Genomic DNA, 20,260 nt, shown 5'->3' with positions numbered 1-20,260 from the left:
ACTTCAGTACAGAATCACTAAATGGATGCATCACCATTAAAACACACTTCAGTATGCAGAGTACAACAATAAGCAAACGCATCACCTTTCATGCAACTTTCATTATCTCTGATTCTGTTCTCACGTCAGTGGTACATTTAGTCTGCTGCTGGCCCCAGCTGTTACATGGGTTTTGAACAAATAAAGATTATTATTGTTATTATTGCATTTTTGTTTCAGTAAAGACTAGCCTATACAAGCACTGTATATAATTTTAATAGTTAATTGTCAACAGTTATCATGTGATACTTTCTAACGTTTTTAATGAGGAAGTAATGTCCTGCAAATCACAGATGAGCTGAAAAAAAGCTACCGCTTCATTCAGTGACAGTGAAGATTCAGTATGGTCAAGTCATTTTGAATATCTGGTGTTCAAGATTCGTTTGTACTGAACTCCTCTAAGGAGGAGCCATAGATTTCTTGGCTACAGTGGATAACACCAAGCCCCTTATAGTCCAATAAGGTACGATGTATTCACACCATATGCATGTGCCCTCATTTTCTAACATCATTGTGGCCATATGGCAAAACAAATCCAAGTCATGAAAGTAAGAACTGAAAAAGAGCAAACACAATCAGGCAACTTTCACTTGATAAATACAGCTTTGAATAAATAAATATATAGACTGTGAAATCCAGACAATCTTGCCAACCTTCAGGGCCTTTCCAGTACACAGAAACACTTTTGAACTGTCTCAAGGTTTCACCTGAAACAAGATTTAATCTTCTGGTGATTAAAGTCGCCTTTTTGTATTGCATCTGAGAAGCTCTTATCATCTCATGTTGTTTACAAGTTCAAGCACAGGCTGCAATGGTTACAGAAGTGAATTGTTTCAGAGATTTAAACCCATTTAAATCTACTCCAAAGAGTCAGTGAAATTCATGTGTGCTCTGTAAAACATGACATTCTGCACTTTAATGACCAAAGGTGGTGAGTCCATTTTTGTTCAGTAAATCCACCAGAATTTTCTCCCATAATCGTATCCACATTACATGGGCTGCCTCGATAGAGTCACACATTTTAATAGCTGTGAGAGCAGAATAGCTGCAGAATACGTAAGTCTGTTGACTTCCTCACCTGCCTTTGGTCAACATATCATTCCTACATTCATATTGGCCCTTTATGTTCCACCACTGCTACACTGAGGGTGAATTTCAGTATTGACTGACGTGACATCAGACCCGTGGTCTTTTCATTACAATATTTCATAATAGTTATTATAATTTATTGCAATAACATGATATGATAGGTATCAGACTTTTGCCTAAACAACTGAAGAGTACTGAATAGTTCTGCATTAAGAAAATATTACCTGCTGGCTTCTTGTTCTTGTTTAATACTGAAGTATAATATTTGATATGAAATCCAGTGTCAGTGTGGATCTGTTTTAGGATGATTGTGATGTTTGCATGGCACCTGGCAGTAAATGAACTGTAGGGTCACAAAATAACTGGCAGCCAGCAGTTCTAATTAATTAATGACAGCAAGTGTCTGCTCCCAATAACAGAGTGCTCCCCCCTTCAGAATATGCCTCCTTGTGAGTGATGGGTTTGCTACCAGTGCAAATTTTGGCTGGTTTGGGTTGGAGCTATGTTTTTGACAGTCTACAGTGAGAATCTCTCCTCCTTAAAACAGTGTGTTGAATCTCTCACATTTATAAAGCCATTATTACTTGTCACTAACTCTGTGTCCTCTCTCTGTCCCGTAGTCCTGTGCTTGTTTCTCTCTGGTCTCTCCGGAGCTGCATGTTCTCTGTCTGTGGTCCTGGCTCCTCCGACCTGCCTGTTACAATTATCCATTTTCAGCACATTATTATGCTAAAGTTTTTTGTTTGTTTTTTTAACTCTGCTTAGGATACATTTTAGTTCAATATTTTATGCCAGCTGTAATGTAAATAATTACCAATTTGTATTATTACAACTGTAATCTGCTGAGCACACGGTCTCCACTAACTGCTATATAATTTAAACTGGATTGAAGTGAATCACTGAAAGCCTTGTTCAGGCACTGATTTCAGCTTAAATACAGTCCATGCACATGGAAATTCAGATCTACGGTACAATTACATGACATGTGATATGAGACGTTTCTAACAATGACGGCCACAGCTGCTTTGTTTTCTTATTATCAGAGGGTAAAGTTGAGCCTTCATGCTTCTCACCCACAACGACCCCGGGCTCTGCATCAGCAGTCAGTGATGCAGCTGTTAATGATCTGCATTGTGCTAATACTTTGAGGAATGACCGCAGAGTAATGGCTGCAAATAGAATTGACACCACATGAAAGAACAGGATGGAAATTTTCATGTTGAGCACAGCTAAAGCTTTTAAGCTGTGTGTCGGTCTGTCAATGTGCCTGTTGGGACAAAAAGCAGCCACTGAGCCAAAGCAAATCAAATGAAACAGGATAGCCTGTTGATAGCAGTAAACACCAGAGACAATGTGCCACTCAGGCTGCCTGCCAGCAAGTACGCCACAGAAGGAGTGTATCCATGCATAGTATTGCTGTAAAATGAACAAATAGAGCATACATCAAAACTGCAACATCATAACTTGATGAAATTGCTAAACTTATTATATGCAAACAAATGCAAACCTAAAGCGAAAGTCAAAAAAGCCATAGCACAAGACCCACCCATGATTTATGTACTTTGTAGGTTATCCTCCATTATTCCATATGTCAAAGGGCATGGCCAGTCTTCCACATGTGGTCACTTGGAATGATTTGAATGAATGATAAGGTGGTGAGGGAGTGTGGCTGAGTGTGAGGAAGTCAGACTGAGAGGGAAAGTAACAGTACAGTGTGTTTCTGTCGGCTCAGTGTCTGTTGCAGTGATGCCACGGGAGAAAATCTCTGCCTGCGGCAAAATGGGCCTGTCAGGTCAGACGGTCTTCAGAAATCCTGAAGGTTCTCCCTCAGCTCTCCCTGTCTCTCTAGTGCTCCTTAACTTTTAAATAGCTTCTTAAGTTCTTCAGTGTCTCTCTATCTTTAACTCTTCATCCAGGTTTGTATGGGAAAAGTGCTCCTTCTCTGCTGAGAAATATGGTGAAAATTTGTTTTGGGGTTAATTTTGACATTTCCTGGAGCAGAGAGATGCCCACAGCTTAGTGCTGTCTCAGTAAACAGGGAACTGACTGGCATCAGCATCCTCTGTAACAGAGCACCTGTCACTGAGCTAGCTCCACCACCCCAACCTCCTCCTTATGTGGTAAGCTTCTGATATTGTTGACTTTACTATCTCATATTGACATTAGTTCTGGCTGATCCATTCATTGGCGATCAATGCTTATATCCCTGGCTGGAGCACTGCTGATTATTTGCAAAAAAAAGTAGTATAAAGCTTTTTGCGTCTCCAGAGGGAGCTGTGTGAAGTCTGATAAATGTCCTCAATCAATGTCATATGAGTCAGCGTCAGTTGGGGATAAAGACTGCAAGTTTGAAAATGAAAAAGTGAGAGTGTGGAGTCATAAAGAAGTGAGATGACCTGGCCTGGTACTGTGGCCTGCTCCTCGTGTCTGCTTGAGGCTTTGATGCAACACTGACTCTTACTAGAATAAAAGACCCCAGTGTCTGAAAGATCTTTTAGTAGTTGAGCTGCATTGTGGGAAATGTAGGACAAGGAAGAAGAATGCGTGGAATAAAAAAAGGCAGACAATGTTGGTGGAGTGTTCTTTTGAGGAGGATTCGTTTCCCTGGCAGAATCTTCTTTGCTGCTAAGACGCTATGATCTCACTCGAAGAGCAAAGCCAGAGTCTAACTGCATAACGAATTGCTATTAATGATCATTTTCGGGCATGAGCGTATACATTCAGTGCTGTTCAAATAACATCACCATGCGAATTAATCACCACAAAAACTGAGCTCCATGTAAACAGGCCTCTAAGTCTTGAAAAAGCAGAAGAAACTATAGGATGCTACTGTTGATAGCAAAGCTTGATTGATAATGAGACCAGAAGTCCTCAGAGTATAATAAGAAGCAGGGCTGGCTCATAAAAACTGTCTCTAAAGAGGCTTAAATTGATGATGCAGACTTGGCCAACTTTATATCCTGTGGCAAGCTGTTCCTGAAATTTAGCGCCTGCAAAAGTTCCTTTTCTCCTTCTGACCTTAATCTGAATGTAGAAACTGACTGAAGTGCTATTTTTGACAAGCTAAAGCTGTTGTATCACAAAAAGATGCAGTAAAGCACAGCATATGTCCCAATGCCCCCGCCCCCCCCCTCCTCCCCAGGGCTAGTCCTGTTTATCGACCAAGTGCAGGTGATGCTGGAGACTGCACCACCCAGTCAACCAGAAAGCAAAGAAACCTGATTCCCACATAATAACACAACAATTTAAAATCCTAATATGATTTTACCTGCATGTACCAAATTAACATCCATCAAACAGCATTAAATGTCATTAAAAGTAAATTCTTTTACACTTTCCACTTGTGTAGCTAACAAGTGTCTGTTGCTGTGCATTGTATTTCCCTCAGTAACAGTTTTCCAGCTCCGTGGTTCCTGAATCCCTCCTTTTCCTCTTGAGCACAGAGAGCTCCCCGTCCAGAACAAGAAACACAAGTGAGTGTGTCGTTGTTTCATGTCTCCACATTTCACACTGTCAGGCAGCTTGCTCTTGTTTGTGTAGGTTTTCCTCTGTAATCATCCTCTCTCTGAGCTTCTAATGAAAGCCTCAGCAGGGCTCCAGGCTTCCTCTGGTAAAGCGCTTTGCTGAGAGGATGAGGCTCTGCTAGTAGAGTCTGCACTAAATGGAGAGAGTATCATCAGACACCAGGCCTCCAGAATAAGTAATCCTGCCTGCAACTTTGAAGAGTCAGCACCTCAGTCTTTGGCCAAAGCACCTCAAGTCTTGACCTATAGACCTGCTGGGTCTGAACGGCAGAAGGAATAAGATCTGAGCGATTTCACTTTCACTCAACTTATTTCCTCTTAAAGGACATCAGTACTCTCAGATACTCTCAAGCACATTTCTAAGAGTTATTTTCTCTCTACAAGCTTTTACTTTTGTGGTGCATCCACTTTTCCTCCGCTGCTCTCATCTACCTTCACTTAGAGATTCTTACATTTTCGAAGCATCTTTTGACAGGAGAAGGATCTTGTTGAATGTTTTGCAGTCAGTATGTGTAGGTGGCAAGAGCAATAGCGGTACTTACAGTGTTAAGAGCGAGAGGTTTTTTTTTTTTTCCAGTTGAGAAAAAGGTAAGTTGTGCTGAGAACGCAACAATTCTTGTGGCTGTATTTCACCCTGGCCTGTGAAGGCTGCCATCAATGGAGAACTTTTATCTCTGCCTCATGTGGAGTGGATTTCTCCCTGAGCAAACACAGTGAAATAATATGTCTAGAAAGAAGGCTTTGCACAAGGCACACATTAAACACACTAGACGTGTTGTAAATATCTTAAAACATCTACATATGACGACATCAACAAAACGTCTAAACAGACTGAAAAATGCAAAGTGCATTACAGTGCATGGACAGTTCCAGATTAGCTGACTCCAGCTTCATACTTCAAACAAGACCGTGGAACTTATAACAAACTCTACTTCTAACAAATGAAAAGTTGTTAAACAGCCTTGTTATGCTGTGTATAATGTTATGCTGCATACACAGTGGAATGGGAAGAACAGAAAAAAGTGTTCAAGCATTATTCCAGAGTGGTTCACCTTAGTGCTAACTTTGCAGTCACACCACATAAGCAGGCTAAATCAGTATTTTTTGTTAGGTGATGTGCTGGTAGGAGTTCATTACCTAGTGAAACCACAGTGTTGCTACTGTGCCGCCACTGTGCCACTGTTGATTGATTGACTGAGTGATGATTACGAGAAAAATAAAATGTAGAGTAAGAGTAGTTATACAGCAAACTAAAACTTTTAGTTAGTGTTTTATTTATGATGAATTCATCTTTTATAAGAATGTGCTGCTATATACAGTAGCTGGCTTATGTTTTCAGAATAGTTTTCTTGATGATGTTTGTCACCTAGCTGCCCTGACAGAACAGGAGGAAGTAAAAAACATTTTTTAGACAAATAAAAAAAGTAACCAGTAACCAGTGAGTCTAAAGTAAATGCCTGGCTATCATAGTATTTCATAGAGTATTGGCTGAGACAGAAACTCCAGCTACTACCCTCATGCAGAACATCTCAACTTCAGCTCAGCCGGGCCGCACTATCAGAGGCTTCTGTCATGAGAGGACTGATACCTAGAATAGAAACCGCTGTGCTCAGCGCTGTGGGGTTCAGGTTTTTTACTTAAGGTGCATGAAAAGCAAAAAGTCTGAAACTTTGTTCCAAGCACAAACCTTATTCTTCACAACACTGAAAGTAAAAGCCTTGACAACCAAAACAGAGTAAGCATGAAAGCCTCGTCTCCACAGACAAATGTCACTTTGATGTCATTATCTCAGGCTTTGCTGCTTTCATGAAGATGAGCCTCTAAGAAAAAACTTCCTTTAAAATGATGGCTTTTAAAAGTTGCAAATCACAAGCATTCAAGCTTAAAAAGAACTGCTCATTTTTTGTTTTTAAAAGCTGAGATTCATGATGTGAACAAGACTACAGCAGTCGGAGAGCGCATTAAGATCACCTGAATGGTGTGTGTGTGTGTGTGTGTGTGTGTGTGTGTGTGTGTGTGTGTGTGTGTGTGTGTGTGCGTGTGTGTGTGTGTGTGTGGACACAGACACTTTAATGAAGAAAAACAGTACATGTAACCAAAGCAGGAAAAGCACCCACACACATACACACACTATATTCATACATATGTGTGTGTGTATCTATAGATATATATATATCTATAGATTATATAAATACATACATTGCCTCTGCAGTAACCCTAAACCAGCTCATTTGAAGCTAAAGGCATAAAGATCTCAAGGACAGCCCCTGTGCATCCGTGTGTGTATGTATTTGTGTATTTATAGCAGCTCGTTTCTCTGTGATCTGTTGGTCAATCATGAGCAGTAATGCAGGCAGAGGATCAGGAAACCAGATCAAAGAGCCCTAACATCCCTCAACAGGGACTAATGGTTTCATCACATATCAAACAGAGCAGTTGCATTTGTGTGTGTGTGTGTGTGTGTGTGTGAGTGTGTGTGTGTGTATGATTTCAGAAAGTGCATATTTCTGTCTGTATATCTGTCTAAACATGTATGATGATCCGACCTCAGTATGTGTTCTTACATGTGGTTGTTTTTGTTTTACAGCTGTAATTGTCGTGTTTAATTTTCCCTGACGTTTCCTGTTGTGCTAATTAAAAACCATTACAGTGACTGTTAGTTCAGGCTAACAGATATAAGGAACACAGATTACCATGTATGTGAGAATGGTTCTGTTCTCCACGTGTGATCATGAGTGAGAACAGGCGTTGGCTTTAGTGTACTCTGGTTTTCATGGCTCTGTAACATGCAAGCTATACGGGAGCAGGTATTTGAAACAGGCTACGGAACAAGTTATTTTTCTTCTCCCAATTTGACGGGCGTTTTGTAAAGTACCACTGTGTGTGCTGGTTGACAGAGGAAATATAAAATAATGTGTCTTGCAAAGCCGTGTGTGGGCGCACTGAACTGTCAGGGTGATGCATTGTGCTCTTGAGGTTCCACCGTCTTCGTTCTGTCAAAATAATTTTCACTTCGTACAAAAAAAATGAATTTTGGAATCTCTGCATTGATTTAGAGTTTTTTCCAACACTAGCACATTAGCAACCTCCGATAGCAGCTTAAACCAGACAGCTACCACACAAAAAACTCATCAGTGGAGTTTAGGATACCCAGCACCACCACAGTGAGCACAGTGAGGCACTTTCAATATTCATTTATGTTAAAACAGTCTCATTACTATTGACAAACAAATGTCAAGTTGCGTGACTCGGAAAACACAATGCACAAATAAATGCAGAGTGAATTGTATCTATAAATCTGTATCTGTGCCTCTAATTTACAACACCTATATCATCATTTGTATGTCAACTTCGCTTTTGTATTGTGTTGTATTGTGAATCTCAACCTATTTGTGTGGATTCTGTGTAGATTCACTGTCATTCCTACAGTGTGTAACGGTGATTGTGGTTTTGCTGCAGAACAGTTTCATAGTTTTAAGAAATGAACCAAATAGTGAATGGAGTCCTGCAGACTGTTTCACGCTTACTGAGCTGACGCTCTCTTTTGAGCCACTCTTTTTCTCTCAAAGAAAACCAATGGTTGTGAAGAAAAGCTAGTAATAGTTGGTTGAAATGTTGAATGTTTTAGTACACAACTGTGACTCCACACAGGATGTACAAAGGATGTATTAGAGAGCTTTCTTTTCATACAACTGCAATAAATTAAAATTTTTAATGCACAAGGGAAAAGAGGGATCAGAGAGATCAGCGGGAAAGGTCTGGAAACCAACCCTCATTCTACCAAAAATTAACTGTCTCAAACTTAAGATAATGCTGCGTAATAGCTACCCCGAATTTCCCTCGTACGAACAAGTCTTTGATTCACAGAAAGCAAAGATAAAGGACACAGAGAAACTGCTGAGGAATCTTTCTGTGTCCTGCTGTGTCCTCTAGCACTGCTTTACCTTGTTAACACAGAGCTGTAGAGACAGAATGTGAATCTGTATAAGTGTTGACATAAGAAAGCTGTAAGCTCTCGAAACCCTGGAAAGACTTTTCTTGTCTCTCCTCCTCCAAGGAGCTTTGTTATTTTAATGGGTTCTACTACTCCATCAGATATGCACTGCTTTGACATTCACTATTAACAAGAGTATAATGACACATTAAGTCACACCAACGTAGAATAAGTAGACTCCAGTCTGACCGAGCCCAGAAGTTCTTTCTAAGTTACATCCTTCCAATCACAAATATATCACGTGACCAAGCTGACCCAAACCCCAGCACATTACCAGGTCAAAACACTACAGCAGCCCTGCTTATAGTAGAATGAAGCAGACTCTCGTATAATGCAGCTTGAAGCTCCAGGAGCCCGGAAACCAGGTCATCACAGGTTGTTCAAGAAAAGCAAGCACTAGCTAAATGTGGAAGTAGCTGCAGGAAGTTCTGGAGCACCAAGAAAGTAGAAACATACATATTTAATTAAATTCTAAGAATTGGAGCCAGCTCCTGTGCTGTATTAATAAGGCACATTTGGAAAAAAAAAAAAAAAAAAAGCACACTGCATTACAGCTAAGTTCAAACCTTCACTCTCTCTCTGAAGAGAAGAGAGTGGAGTCTTTCTTGGGATTTTGTTTGTAACTGACTTCACACCTTTTCTCCCCAAAGAACACTCTCCTCCACCACTGTGAAGACATGAGAGCGTGCCTTTATCTTCCTCCTTGTGGAGTCATGTTTTATATCTTTATGGAGCTTGACAGCCCTGAACAACAGTTCTTTCTCAGTCAGGTGGTGTGCAGGCCAGCTGAAAGACAGTGATTGTTGACTGAAGAGAGAGCAGCGGTCGTTAATGACAGACTGAGGGGAAAAAGGAAATTATACTCATCAGCTCGGTAGGAGTATGACACATTTGAGCCAAGCAACAGCAGCAATTAAAAAGTGGCGTCGCTAAGGCACAAAGAGGACTAAAAGCTGGATTTTCTAATGGAGCAGAGGGTGATTGCATTTATTATACACGTCTAAGCAAACTGAGGTAAGCCAGAGGAAAAGGATGGATGTTTCACGGTTAGCTGGTGTGAGCTGATGCATGAGTGAAGTAAAAGAGGTGACAAGGGAAAAATAACCAAAATTCAGAGATAAACAGAACGTGGGCCAACGTTTGAGCAGAGGGATGTGGGATTTCGGTGATATACAGGAGTATTTGGGATTAATGATGAAGGGTGAAAAGACAGAAAGAGAGAACCGGAGGATAGAAGGGAGAAAAACACACACACACACACACACAGAGTGTTCACCTCATGACAGGCAGCTGAAGGCAACAATTTTATGCACACAGACACACACTCATGTTCTGTTTCTAACTTAGGAACACACAGAACATACTTACTGTCTGTGGCTCTGCCTGACACACACAAACATGCATTTACAACTAATCTGCCTGCTCCCCCTGATTAGTCTAAAAACAAACACGGCAGTCACACACCTGTTGCCAAGCAACAGAAATGCTCACTTGATCAGTCGAGTCTGAAATGCAGAGGAAGTGAGGAGACAGACAAGAAAACAGCTAGGGGGCGACTGGTGAGAGGAGTGGAGAGGAGGACAGGAAAGGAGAGCAGGAGAGGAGACAGGAGAGGAAAGGTGAAGAGGAGAGGTGAGGAGGAAAGGAGAGGAAGCAGGAGAGGAGAACAGAAGAAAGGAGAGGCTAGGGCCACAGAGCAGGCCAAGAGATGTCAATCATCACACCACCATCTGAAAGACACACACACACACACACACACACAGGGTCACCTGAGACATCAGTAGGCATGGAGAATATGTGGATGTTGGCTTTAAGCACTTCCAAAACACTGGATCAACACACTCACTGAACTATTACAGGCACACAAACACTGTATCACCACATGAACATGCTTTCGCTTTTTCACATTAATAATCATTATTATTTTTGAATAATGGCCTTGAATGAATGTCTAAAATAACTGTATAACTTATAAATTATACTTGGACAAAGTGACAGAAAAGACAGTTTTATGTTTAATAGTTTTATTTTTTTTTTGTGGTATGATTCACTTATATAAGAGAAAATGAGTTTTACACTCTTCAAGCTATCTCAGGTGAAGAGTTTGGCTGGAGCACAAACTTCTGCAAACCAAACGAAGTGGTGGACAGAACTACTGACGTTAATAGCTAATGATATGGTAACTCTTGCCTTTGTAAGCAATGCCAGGTTACTATTGTACATAGCAAACTAGTTAACCAGCATGCTAAAGATTGCAAGTTATGTTTGGCCAGATAAACACACTTTTTTAGTTTTAGTTTATTCGTTTTTCTCGATCAGCAGTTGCAATAACCCAAAATAATAATACAAAAATGAAATAAAATAAAATATATTCCAAAATAAATATGCAAAATAAAGTGATTCATGATCAATAAATAATAATGGGAGGGAAAACTTAAAAAAAAAAAAAAAAAGAATGGCACCGTCGTCCAAACTCTTTGTTTACAGAGTGATGCTCTCTCCAGGCCCATGCTCACCGATTCAACATGAAGAGCAATCCAGAGGTTGGCGAGCCTCTCATGCCTGGTTACAGCTGCTGAACTATAAGACATTTGAAGGGTTTATTGAATAGTCAATTGTTGAACATGAATTTCATTTCTAATGATATTCAGTCATTGACCATAGTGTGCCACTAAAGAAGATGGCAGGGTGAAAAATGTGCAAATTTTTTTTTTAACTCTGCAGCCTAAAACACGAAACCTATCACTTCACCTACAATAACCCTGCATTCTGTTTCATGGCCAAAGACAAATGTCACACCACACATCGCTCATCCTCCAGTCACTAACACAGGGAAACAAACTAAAAATCCCTCTTGAGATGCACAGCAGGTAAAACGAATTCATAAACACCTGCTGTCTGTTGTGACCAGGCTGAAGGCTTGATATACATGAGGCTGATTCTCTGTGCCAACAGGCACAGACATACTGTAGCATTCACACCACTGCATTATACACGATTGCTAATGGGTTAATAATTACTAATGTATTCTACCCAGATACTAATTTATTTTCCATAATGACCTGGAATTAGTTTACATATGATATGAGATATTAATCAGGAATTTTATTCTTAACAGTGAAAAACAAATGTGCATATTAACAGAGACACAGTCTCTCTAAAATCAGACTTTTAAAAAGGGTAGTTAAAGCTGCTCTTATGTTGTTCAGGCACAGAGTAGATTATGTCTGACACTAAAATAATCCCAGGCTCACGGCACAGTAAACGGTACGTGCTAACGCTGTGTCTTCATACTCACATTCATGGAGACATACTACTCCTGACAGCTTGACAGGACCAGTAGGAGTATGTAAACACTGTAGGCACTCAGAGTGTGGGTGTTCTGCTGGATCACCGGTCTAATGCACGTCATGTAAACGTGATGTCTTTGGTTAGAATCAAGCCGAGGACCTCTTCCATCTCTCAACTGTTCCTCTCTTTCATGTGATGCTGCTCTCTCCAACAGTGTTTAACCAACCAAAACAATACTAAGGGTCTAAAAGCATTAATAGTTTTGCTGTTCCTCACAATGAATGCACTGTATAAGCCTTTTGAATGCCCTGTTGCCCCCTATTGTCAGAAAACTAGCAATATTGTTGTTGTCTCTGTTAATCAATCAATTTCTATTTAAAAGTTCATGGATAGATACCTAACAGTGTAAGAGCATCAAAGGGTGGATGTCTCTGTTATTTCACACACTAGGAAAAAAAGCCAGTAATTTAACAGTTCTACAGTTTATGATAGTGTAGTTGCCAGTGCATGAAAGACGTGTTAAGTATTGACAGATGCAATCTGCATCTTTCAAGCAGTATAATCATACACATGAGCAACTAACATGAGTCCTCCATTGTTAGTGAAGGAATACATATCACATGTTTAGTCGGAGTCGTTACATACCAGCTGTAACCATGGCGCCCTGGGTTTAAATTCATTGGACATTTTGTTGGATGTCAGAACCTGCACTGCTTTAGGCTTATTATTTAAATGAAGCAACAGAGTTTAAAAGGCCACCTACTTGCATGTTATGCTGTGGCCAACCACTCTCATCAGCTCTCTGCATCTCCATCTGCCTCACAACAAACCTCATTTAAATTCTGTATCTCTTAGGGGGCAGATGCAACTACAGGAGTTTCACAAGATACAGCTGCAGGCTTCGATGTGACTGTACACAGATAACCGTTTCTCAAAAGTTTTGCACAAAATCCTGGAACTGTGGAAGGGTCACATGGAACATAGTACTATCTATCCATGTACTGTATAGACTACATATTGTCTAATCCAGGAGCCAATTAAAGCAAGTTACTCTCCTATTAACACCCGAGCACAGCAATAAGCATGGCACACATGCAGACGTATTCACACATACACACAGTGGTCATATAGTTGGTTATTTGTCAGATGTCATCAGGGAACGTGGAAATATTGCTTAGCAAAACATCACAATACACACAAAGTCCACAAACCTGAGAATAACAGTTTGGAAAATCCTGCAGCGCTAAATCAAGATAGTAATAATGCTGGGGAGCTTTCCTGTAGTAATAAACAACTGGGCTACATAAAGTTGCATTCACAACCGCACCTATAATCTGTCATGGATTAACACTGGGGGCCTGTAGTGTCTCAGTTTAATGAATTCCTTAGGATTTACTGGTGGTGGTGATGATCAACTACACCAAATCTCTTCCTCCTATAATAACTGAAGACTGGATACAGGCTGAATGAAACAAATAACTGCAAATAAACAATATAAGGTGCCTCTCTCATTTGTATGTTTTTTTTTCCCTTTATATTTCCCTGTTCACACTACAGCTGCTGAGAGAAACACTCTTCTTCTGATGTATCGCCTCTGCTGCACTCACCGAACATGAAAAGATGAACGTTTGAGCTGTTAATGTTAAGCTTTTCTCTAAAGGGAGTTTTTCTCTAATGAGTATGACAGCATTCACTTAGGGAAGTGTCTTGACTGCAGGGCTCTACAGCAGAATTCTTCTGCTACACCAGTTTCTGGACTGAAAGCATGTCCCATCTCGATGCTCATTATAACGCACCACAGGCTGCGCAGTGGTAGTTTCACAAAAGACAGTTCTCTTTGGTAAATATAAATATTGAACTGTATCAGACCTGAGATACTAAACATAAATGATTAGATAAATGAGTATTGCTTTTATGAAGTTTTTCAATTATGACTCAGAACCAAACGATATTTTTAGACAAAATAAACAGAATAATGTCAAAACCCTAATATCTCTAATATTGGAATTATGGCCAGTGTATTAAAGGTATCGACCTTTGGCTGCAGCCCCTCACTTACTGTCAAGCTTTCTGTTCGCACACCATGCTCTTTATGCACAGTGACAATTCTCTTTTCACTAGCTAAAATGACAACTGTTGCTAGCAGGAATAATGAACTGCAGCTCGTTAGCATGACTGAAACTGGCACTGACTCCATGCATTGGTTTAAAACACTGTCTCCATCTGACTCATTTCAAAACATGAACCCCAGATACACTTGTCAGCTACATATATAATATCAGGCTAGAAGACTGATTATCAGTCTTTACATGGAAGCAACACAGAGGAGGTTAGATTGTATGTCTTACTACTTATATTGTCAAAAACACTTTAAGGATAAGGATTAACACCGAAATAGGCAAATAATTGTCTTGGGTAAGGAGGTGGAGCACTGTCAACTACCCCAAATCCAATAGCTGCTAACATTACCCTAAACTCTGATATAGAGACATAGGCTACAGGACCAGCTCTCACACAGCAGATGGGTATCTCTAATGTACAGTGGGCTAACCTGTAACCCCACATAATAGTTAGTTAACGATATGCTAACTTCCTGACCTTTGAAGTAACACTATTTTATGTTACTTTTGTAGGTAGTAAGCTAGTTAGCCACATATGCAAATACTTAAAGCTTACGCTACAGCAGATAAATACACAGTCACTTTACTCTTATGTTTTTGGTTTTGTAAAAGCTATTAAAAGACATCACTTATTGAAGTACTACAATTTCTAAAGACCATGCTGGAACAATCAAACTGATCTGTGTTAAACTCAACAGCCGCTGTGTTCAGTTTTTCCCTTGTGTATGAAATACTGTATATGGAATAAAACGTATTCCCTCACTCTGTCTCTATTACCTTGAAAGGTCATAATGATTCCTTGGTTTAACAGCAAGCAGCCCAAAATGTAAACACAGGAAACTACACGGAAGAGGGACTTCAACAAGTGTGTCTCACTTTTATTCTCACTCTGTTCTTTTTCTGCCCTCAGTCTTATGTCAGTGTGGTAATTAAATCTCTCTGGACTATTTGGCCATAGATATGCGGTACGTCTTTCCCTCTTTAATGGCATGTGATCAAATGATTCTCTTGTCTCCTTCCTTCCACTATTCTCTCTCTCTCGACTCTTCTTTCTCACGACTCCCGTCTTCTGTGCCAACATACACAACCTCAGACAGCCTGCACATGCCTGGGGAGTGAGCATTAAGTCCAGTATGTTTATTCGGTGGAGGTAGACTGCGTGACGACTGGCTCTTCCACTCGAGTTATGTTTGACATTCTGCTAAAGCACACAAGGAAGCACAAACGCATGCAAAGATATATCACAGTAGACTGGTGTACAAACACACACATACACACACAAACACCCACATACAACCTACTGACCATTTACATAATCAGAATCTTGGGACTGCTTCAGCACAATATTTACTGAACCTAAGCAAAAGTTAAGCACCAGCTTCATGACTTGTGTGAGCAGCCATCGATCTCAGCGCCACTCAGCTTTAATCACAAGTGAACAGCTTACACTCAAGCGACACTTTAGCAGCTTCACTGTCACTGAAAAGCTTGGAGTGGCTTCTCCCAAAACGAACAGCTAATTAGTTAACTTTGCCACTTCAGAGGAAAGAGTTTGTTGCTGTTGTTATTGTTTCATAGTCTTAAAAAAAAAATGTCAAAGCAGCTGCAGACTCAACTTCATCAGCTCTTAATGAGCCACATAAAGTTTTAAAGCCCAGTTTTTCTTTAGATAACAGACAGGTTGAAGGCACAGTCCCGCTCTGATAAATTTAGAATATCAGAGCAGAAATCAAATGAGTACTCTCCAAGCACTGCAATCTAGTGAACCTGTCAAACAAAAACTATCTACATCTTAGTGCAGTGTCGCTTCCGAATGATTTATTCAGAAGAACAAATCTTTTGTGTGAACAAACTGAACTTTATCATTTCCTGAAAGGGGTCGTTCATTTCACAGTTTAGATGATCTCTCAGTCAGCTGTGAGCAAATGCGCAGGGATGCACTGAGTCAGTGATTTAAGTCATTTCATTTGCAGGAGGAATGGGTGTGTTCAAGTCTAGCTAGGTACTTCATTGATCCTGGAGTGACATTACTTTGCCAAAGCAGCAATGTGTACAGTACAACACAATACGTCACGAGTAACGCATGGAAACAAGTAGCAAGAGAGCAACATGTTAGTAAGTGATCAATGGCAGAACAAAATATTACAGAATTATAGCTATGAATATGAATGACAACTAAATACATGTCAGAAGAATATATGAATGGCAGAACAAAAAAATGGCAAAGACAGAAAAGTAAAACTAATCAAATACAAGATAATTGTTCATAGTCCTCAGCTGGAGCCTATCCCAGCTGACTACAGGCGAGAGGCGGGGTACACCCTGGAGTGGTCGCCTGTCAATCGCAGGGCTGACACACAGAGACAGACAACCACGCACACACTCACCTAGGGGCAATGTAAAGTAGCCAGTTAACCTAATGTTTTGGATTGTGGGTGGAAGCCGGAGTACCCGGAGAAAACCCACGTCAGACTAACAAAAGAAATGCTAAATAAACTAAAGAAAAAAAAAACAACATAACACAAAGCAGTGCAAGGGAAGTAGGAGCCTCCCTGGTACCAGGATGGGGCAGGTCTTTTATAATCTGTTGGAAAATAGCTGTCTCTGCTTCCCTGATGCCCTCCATCTCCACCCAACGAGTTAGCTGTAGCACTGAACCACCGACTCACAACGGCACAACACCACAACACACACAAACCCTGACAGAGGTCCTGGGGGCTGTAACATACACCATCTCTTGACCTTGGTAGTAATGCCAGGGTCGTTCTATAGGTAACAAAATAACCAGGCATGCAGCCAATAGCAGGTTTAACAGACTTGCTGGGCCTTGGCAAGATTGATAAGCTATAACTGGACACTGGTGATTGGAGGAGAGGTTTAGCAGTTGCTGCCTTTTTCTAATTTAACTCTGTCAGTGTGAAAACATCATTGAACAACCACTGTAGAGGTCAGAGGTCAGCTCTCTATTGATAACAATGTTGCACTTAGAGATTTGCTGTGAACAGAAGATGGATTCCATCTCTCTTACCTTTCTCCACCGTGGTGACGCCCATAGATGGCTGACCCAGGCTCGCTCTCGTCTCCCACTTGCCCTCATCGGGGTGGTACATCTCCACGGATGCCAGCGGGGTCTGCTGCTGATTCATGCCCCCAAGCACCATCACCTGGCCCCCTAGCGCCACAGCTGAGGCCCCCGCTCGCGCCGTGGGCAGCGGTGGCAACTGGCTCCACGTCTGGCTTTCTACATCCAAGACCTCTACACTGTCCAGGGGCATGCCGGTCTCGCTGCAGCCGCCCAGCACATAGAGCAGGCCTTCGTGGTAGACGGGAGTGCAGTAGACGCGGCGCTGCGACATGGGGGGGAACTGCTCCCAGTACAGGGACTTGACAGGACTCACCGCCATCTCCTGCACGGGCATGTCTCCAGGACCGAGAGGAGGGGATGCACCATCACACACAGTGCCAGGGAGGAGGAGGAGCAGGAGAGGCGAAAGGAGGAGAGGGTGGAGTGGAGGGGGGGGGGGGGGGGGGTCACACGAAGGCGGATTGAAACTGAACGAGAGCAGATGAAACAAGCGGAGGCACAAGCTTGTTTCTGCCTGTGTGAGTGACCGCCTGAACCCCTGTGTCCACAGAGGGAAAGAGACAAGAGCAGGATAAGAGAGAGGGAGGGGGGGCTATGGGGGTGCTAGTGGGTGAGAGAGTGGACGGAATAGGGAAAAAGAAAGAGAGAGGGAAGGAGGAGAGAGTCTAACTCACTCCTCACCCAGATGTCACGACTCCCTCTCTATTCGAATGTTTTATTCATCCTGTTGATGCTGTTGATGTTTTCGGGCAGCGAAGCCATCTGCCTTTCAAACCCCTCTATTCCTTTCTCTCTGGCCCTCTTCTCCTCTTCACTGCATCCTGCCGACAGGTTATTTTGGTTTACGTTTTGGCTTGAGTATATTCCTGGGAAAAAAAGATGCCTGAAGAGGGCATAAGCTTAACACTTAATCCCACAAAAACTTCAAAGTCAAGAGTGGAGGAATTGAAAAAGAGAAAAAGAACGAGCCAGGAGATGACACTGGATCAGGGCCAGGAGAAAGAGTGTTACGGAGTACTGACCTTCACCAGTGCCCTGATAATCCAAGGGAAAGCCTTCCCGGCAAAGAATTTTATATCTTCAAACAAAAGGCAATTATTCAGGGCTACCAGTCCTCCTCAGCTGCAGATCCACACTTCTATTTGCCCCCTGGTGATAAAGCCTACAGTAAAAAAAAAATCCTATGCTAAATTAACCAAATCTTTAAAGGAAAACTCTATGGGAGTGTCATGACTGCAACATTTCTGTGCATTTTAAGAAAGACTTTCTTCCCTTAATTAAACAAGAACTCCAAATCCCGGAGCGGCGTTCTATGACTCGCTGTCAGGCACAGCGTCTTCTGAACTATGTGCTTCGAAGTTTCATGGTAGCTTTGGAGAGGATGAAGCTTCCCTGGCGATGCCCAACCTGCAAGAAAAGACAACACAGGATTAGATGTGGAATTGGAGTGTATATTACAAGCATGGTCATATAAAATTCAAGGAGAGAAGAACATCCTGTTTACAAGCTCTGTTATATTCTTTTCAGTGGTTATACAGTACACTGACTAACGAGCAAGTAAGCAGACATTTAAACCAAAAACAGCACCGTGTTAAATCAATGCAAGGTGCTGCTTCAGGTACTGCTGAGACAATGAAATAAAATCCAGGAGGTCCTGTTTGAAAATCAGATCTGTGAATTTGAAGGTTTACCTTCAAACTCAGAGCACAGAGTAAAACTACAGAAAATGTGAACTGAAAGAGTTAAACAACAAAAAACAGCACATGATAGTTTAAAAATCCAGCGGTCAGGGCAGTAGGAGTGGATTTTAACTGGATGCAAATGAGCGATGAAGACCATGTTAATAATTCATATGATGTAGACAAGCTATGGCAAAACATTAACATTTGTGTTCTACTGAATTATATTGATACAACAATACAACAGTCCAGTGAAAAGAACGACAAGGTCTGTCAAACACATTAAAGGCAACACCACGACATGAGATGAATTGTTCATATGGAGTTACCCATTGTGTTACTAATTCTCAGTCACAAGTTTTCAAGGCTACTCAATCATCTGAACTCAAACCTACAAACAATCTCCCTTAACCATGTGAAAACAAATAAATTATTATGGTTGACATAATAATCATTGGAAGATTATCATTTTCAATGAAGAAAAGTGAAGTAAAGGTGAAAATGAACTTTGCAGATTTCAGAAAATTTCACTAAATTAAGTTCAGAGATCTGTCACTGACTATGAGCATCATTCACTTCTAAGGTAACTTCTGAAATTCACTAACTACAGAATTTAGCGAACACATCAAAGTTCATAACACTGTGACATATAGACATATACAGTTTATAAGAGCTGATGATTTCTGTTCTTGAGTAAGTTACATGTTACACGAGTAAGTGGGAATTATCCCCAAACTGAAATCAATATCTGATCAGTGTTTAATCCTGTCAGGTCTCAACATAACAGCCTCGCATTCAGAGTTACAGTGTATGTTATAATCATCATCACATTCATACTGTTGACAGCAGTGAGATGTCTGCTGGCCTGTGTGTCTCTGTGTGTGTGTGACGGAGACACAGCAGGAGGCGAGCACGCTGTGACCTGAGGATTGACCGAAAAATGACATTTAGCAGGTGTGAGGAGAGAGAGAAAGGACCACAGTATATCTCTCTGTTCCTCAGTTTCTCCTCTGCTGTCCTCATCTTCCAGCTCACACTCACACCCACTATACAGACACTGTATATTCATAATTAATGATGCCTTCTTCCTAGTCCCAATTAGTGGCCTGAGCCCTGTGGACACGCTGACCTTTTACAATTGAGAGGAAAAGAGAAATGAGGACAACAGCAGAGAGGTTAGTGTGTGTACAAACCTACGCGTATGTATGGATGCATTTGCATATAAATTTGACCGCTTTGTGTTTGTGTGCATGTGAGTGTGTCTATGGGAGGGAAATGAATGGACTGAAAAAGATGCTCAGGATAATTATACTAACTGACAGGGGTGGGTGGTAATGCCTTAAAATAATATGATATTCCAGTGTATATATTCATAATGATAAAATACTGGTGGAAAAAACAGGAGACGTTTGTTTTGTTGTTACCATCTTCTTACACTG

The 20,260-nt window shown here is 41.1% G+C and overlaps 1 protein-coding gene across 1 annotated transcript in view; it reads right to left on the bottom strand.

Annotated features, from left to right (window-relative positions):
* The window catches only part of LOC121196054 (kelch domain-containing protein 8B-like), a 114,800-nt gene extending 97,324 nt beyond the window's left edge, over positions 1-17,476 (bottom strand). Inside the window, exon 1 of the mRNA XM_041059829.1 lies at positions 17,086-17,476. Within this exon, the coding sequence (XP_040915763.1) occupies positions 17,086-17,476 (391 nt within the window). The remainder of the gene's footprint in view (positions 1-17,085) is intronic.
* Between the last annotated feature and the right edge of the window lie 2,784 nt (positions 17,477-20,260).

The sequence above is a fragment of the Toxotes jaculatrix genome, chromosome 2 (genome assembly GCF_017976425.1).
Source record: "Toxotes jaculatrix isolate fToxJac2 chromosome 2, fToxJac2.pri, whole genome shotgun sequence".
In the NCBI taxonomy this organism is placed as follows: Eukaryota; Metazoa; Chordata; class Actinopteri; family Toxotidae; genus Toxotes; species Toxotes jaculatrix.
Note: the sequence above shows the minus strand (reverse complement) of the source record. Positions and strands in the feature narration are given on the sequence as shown.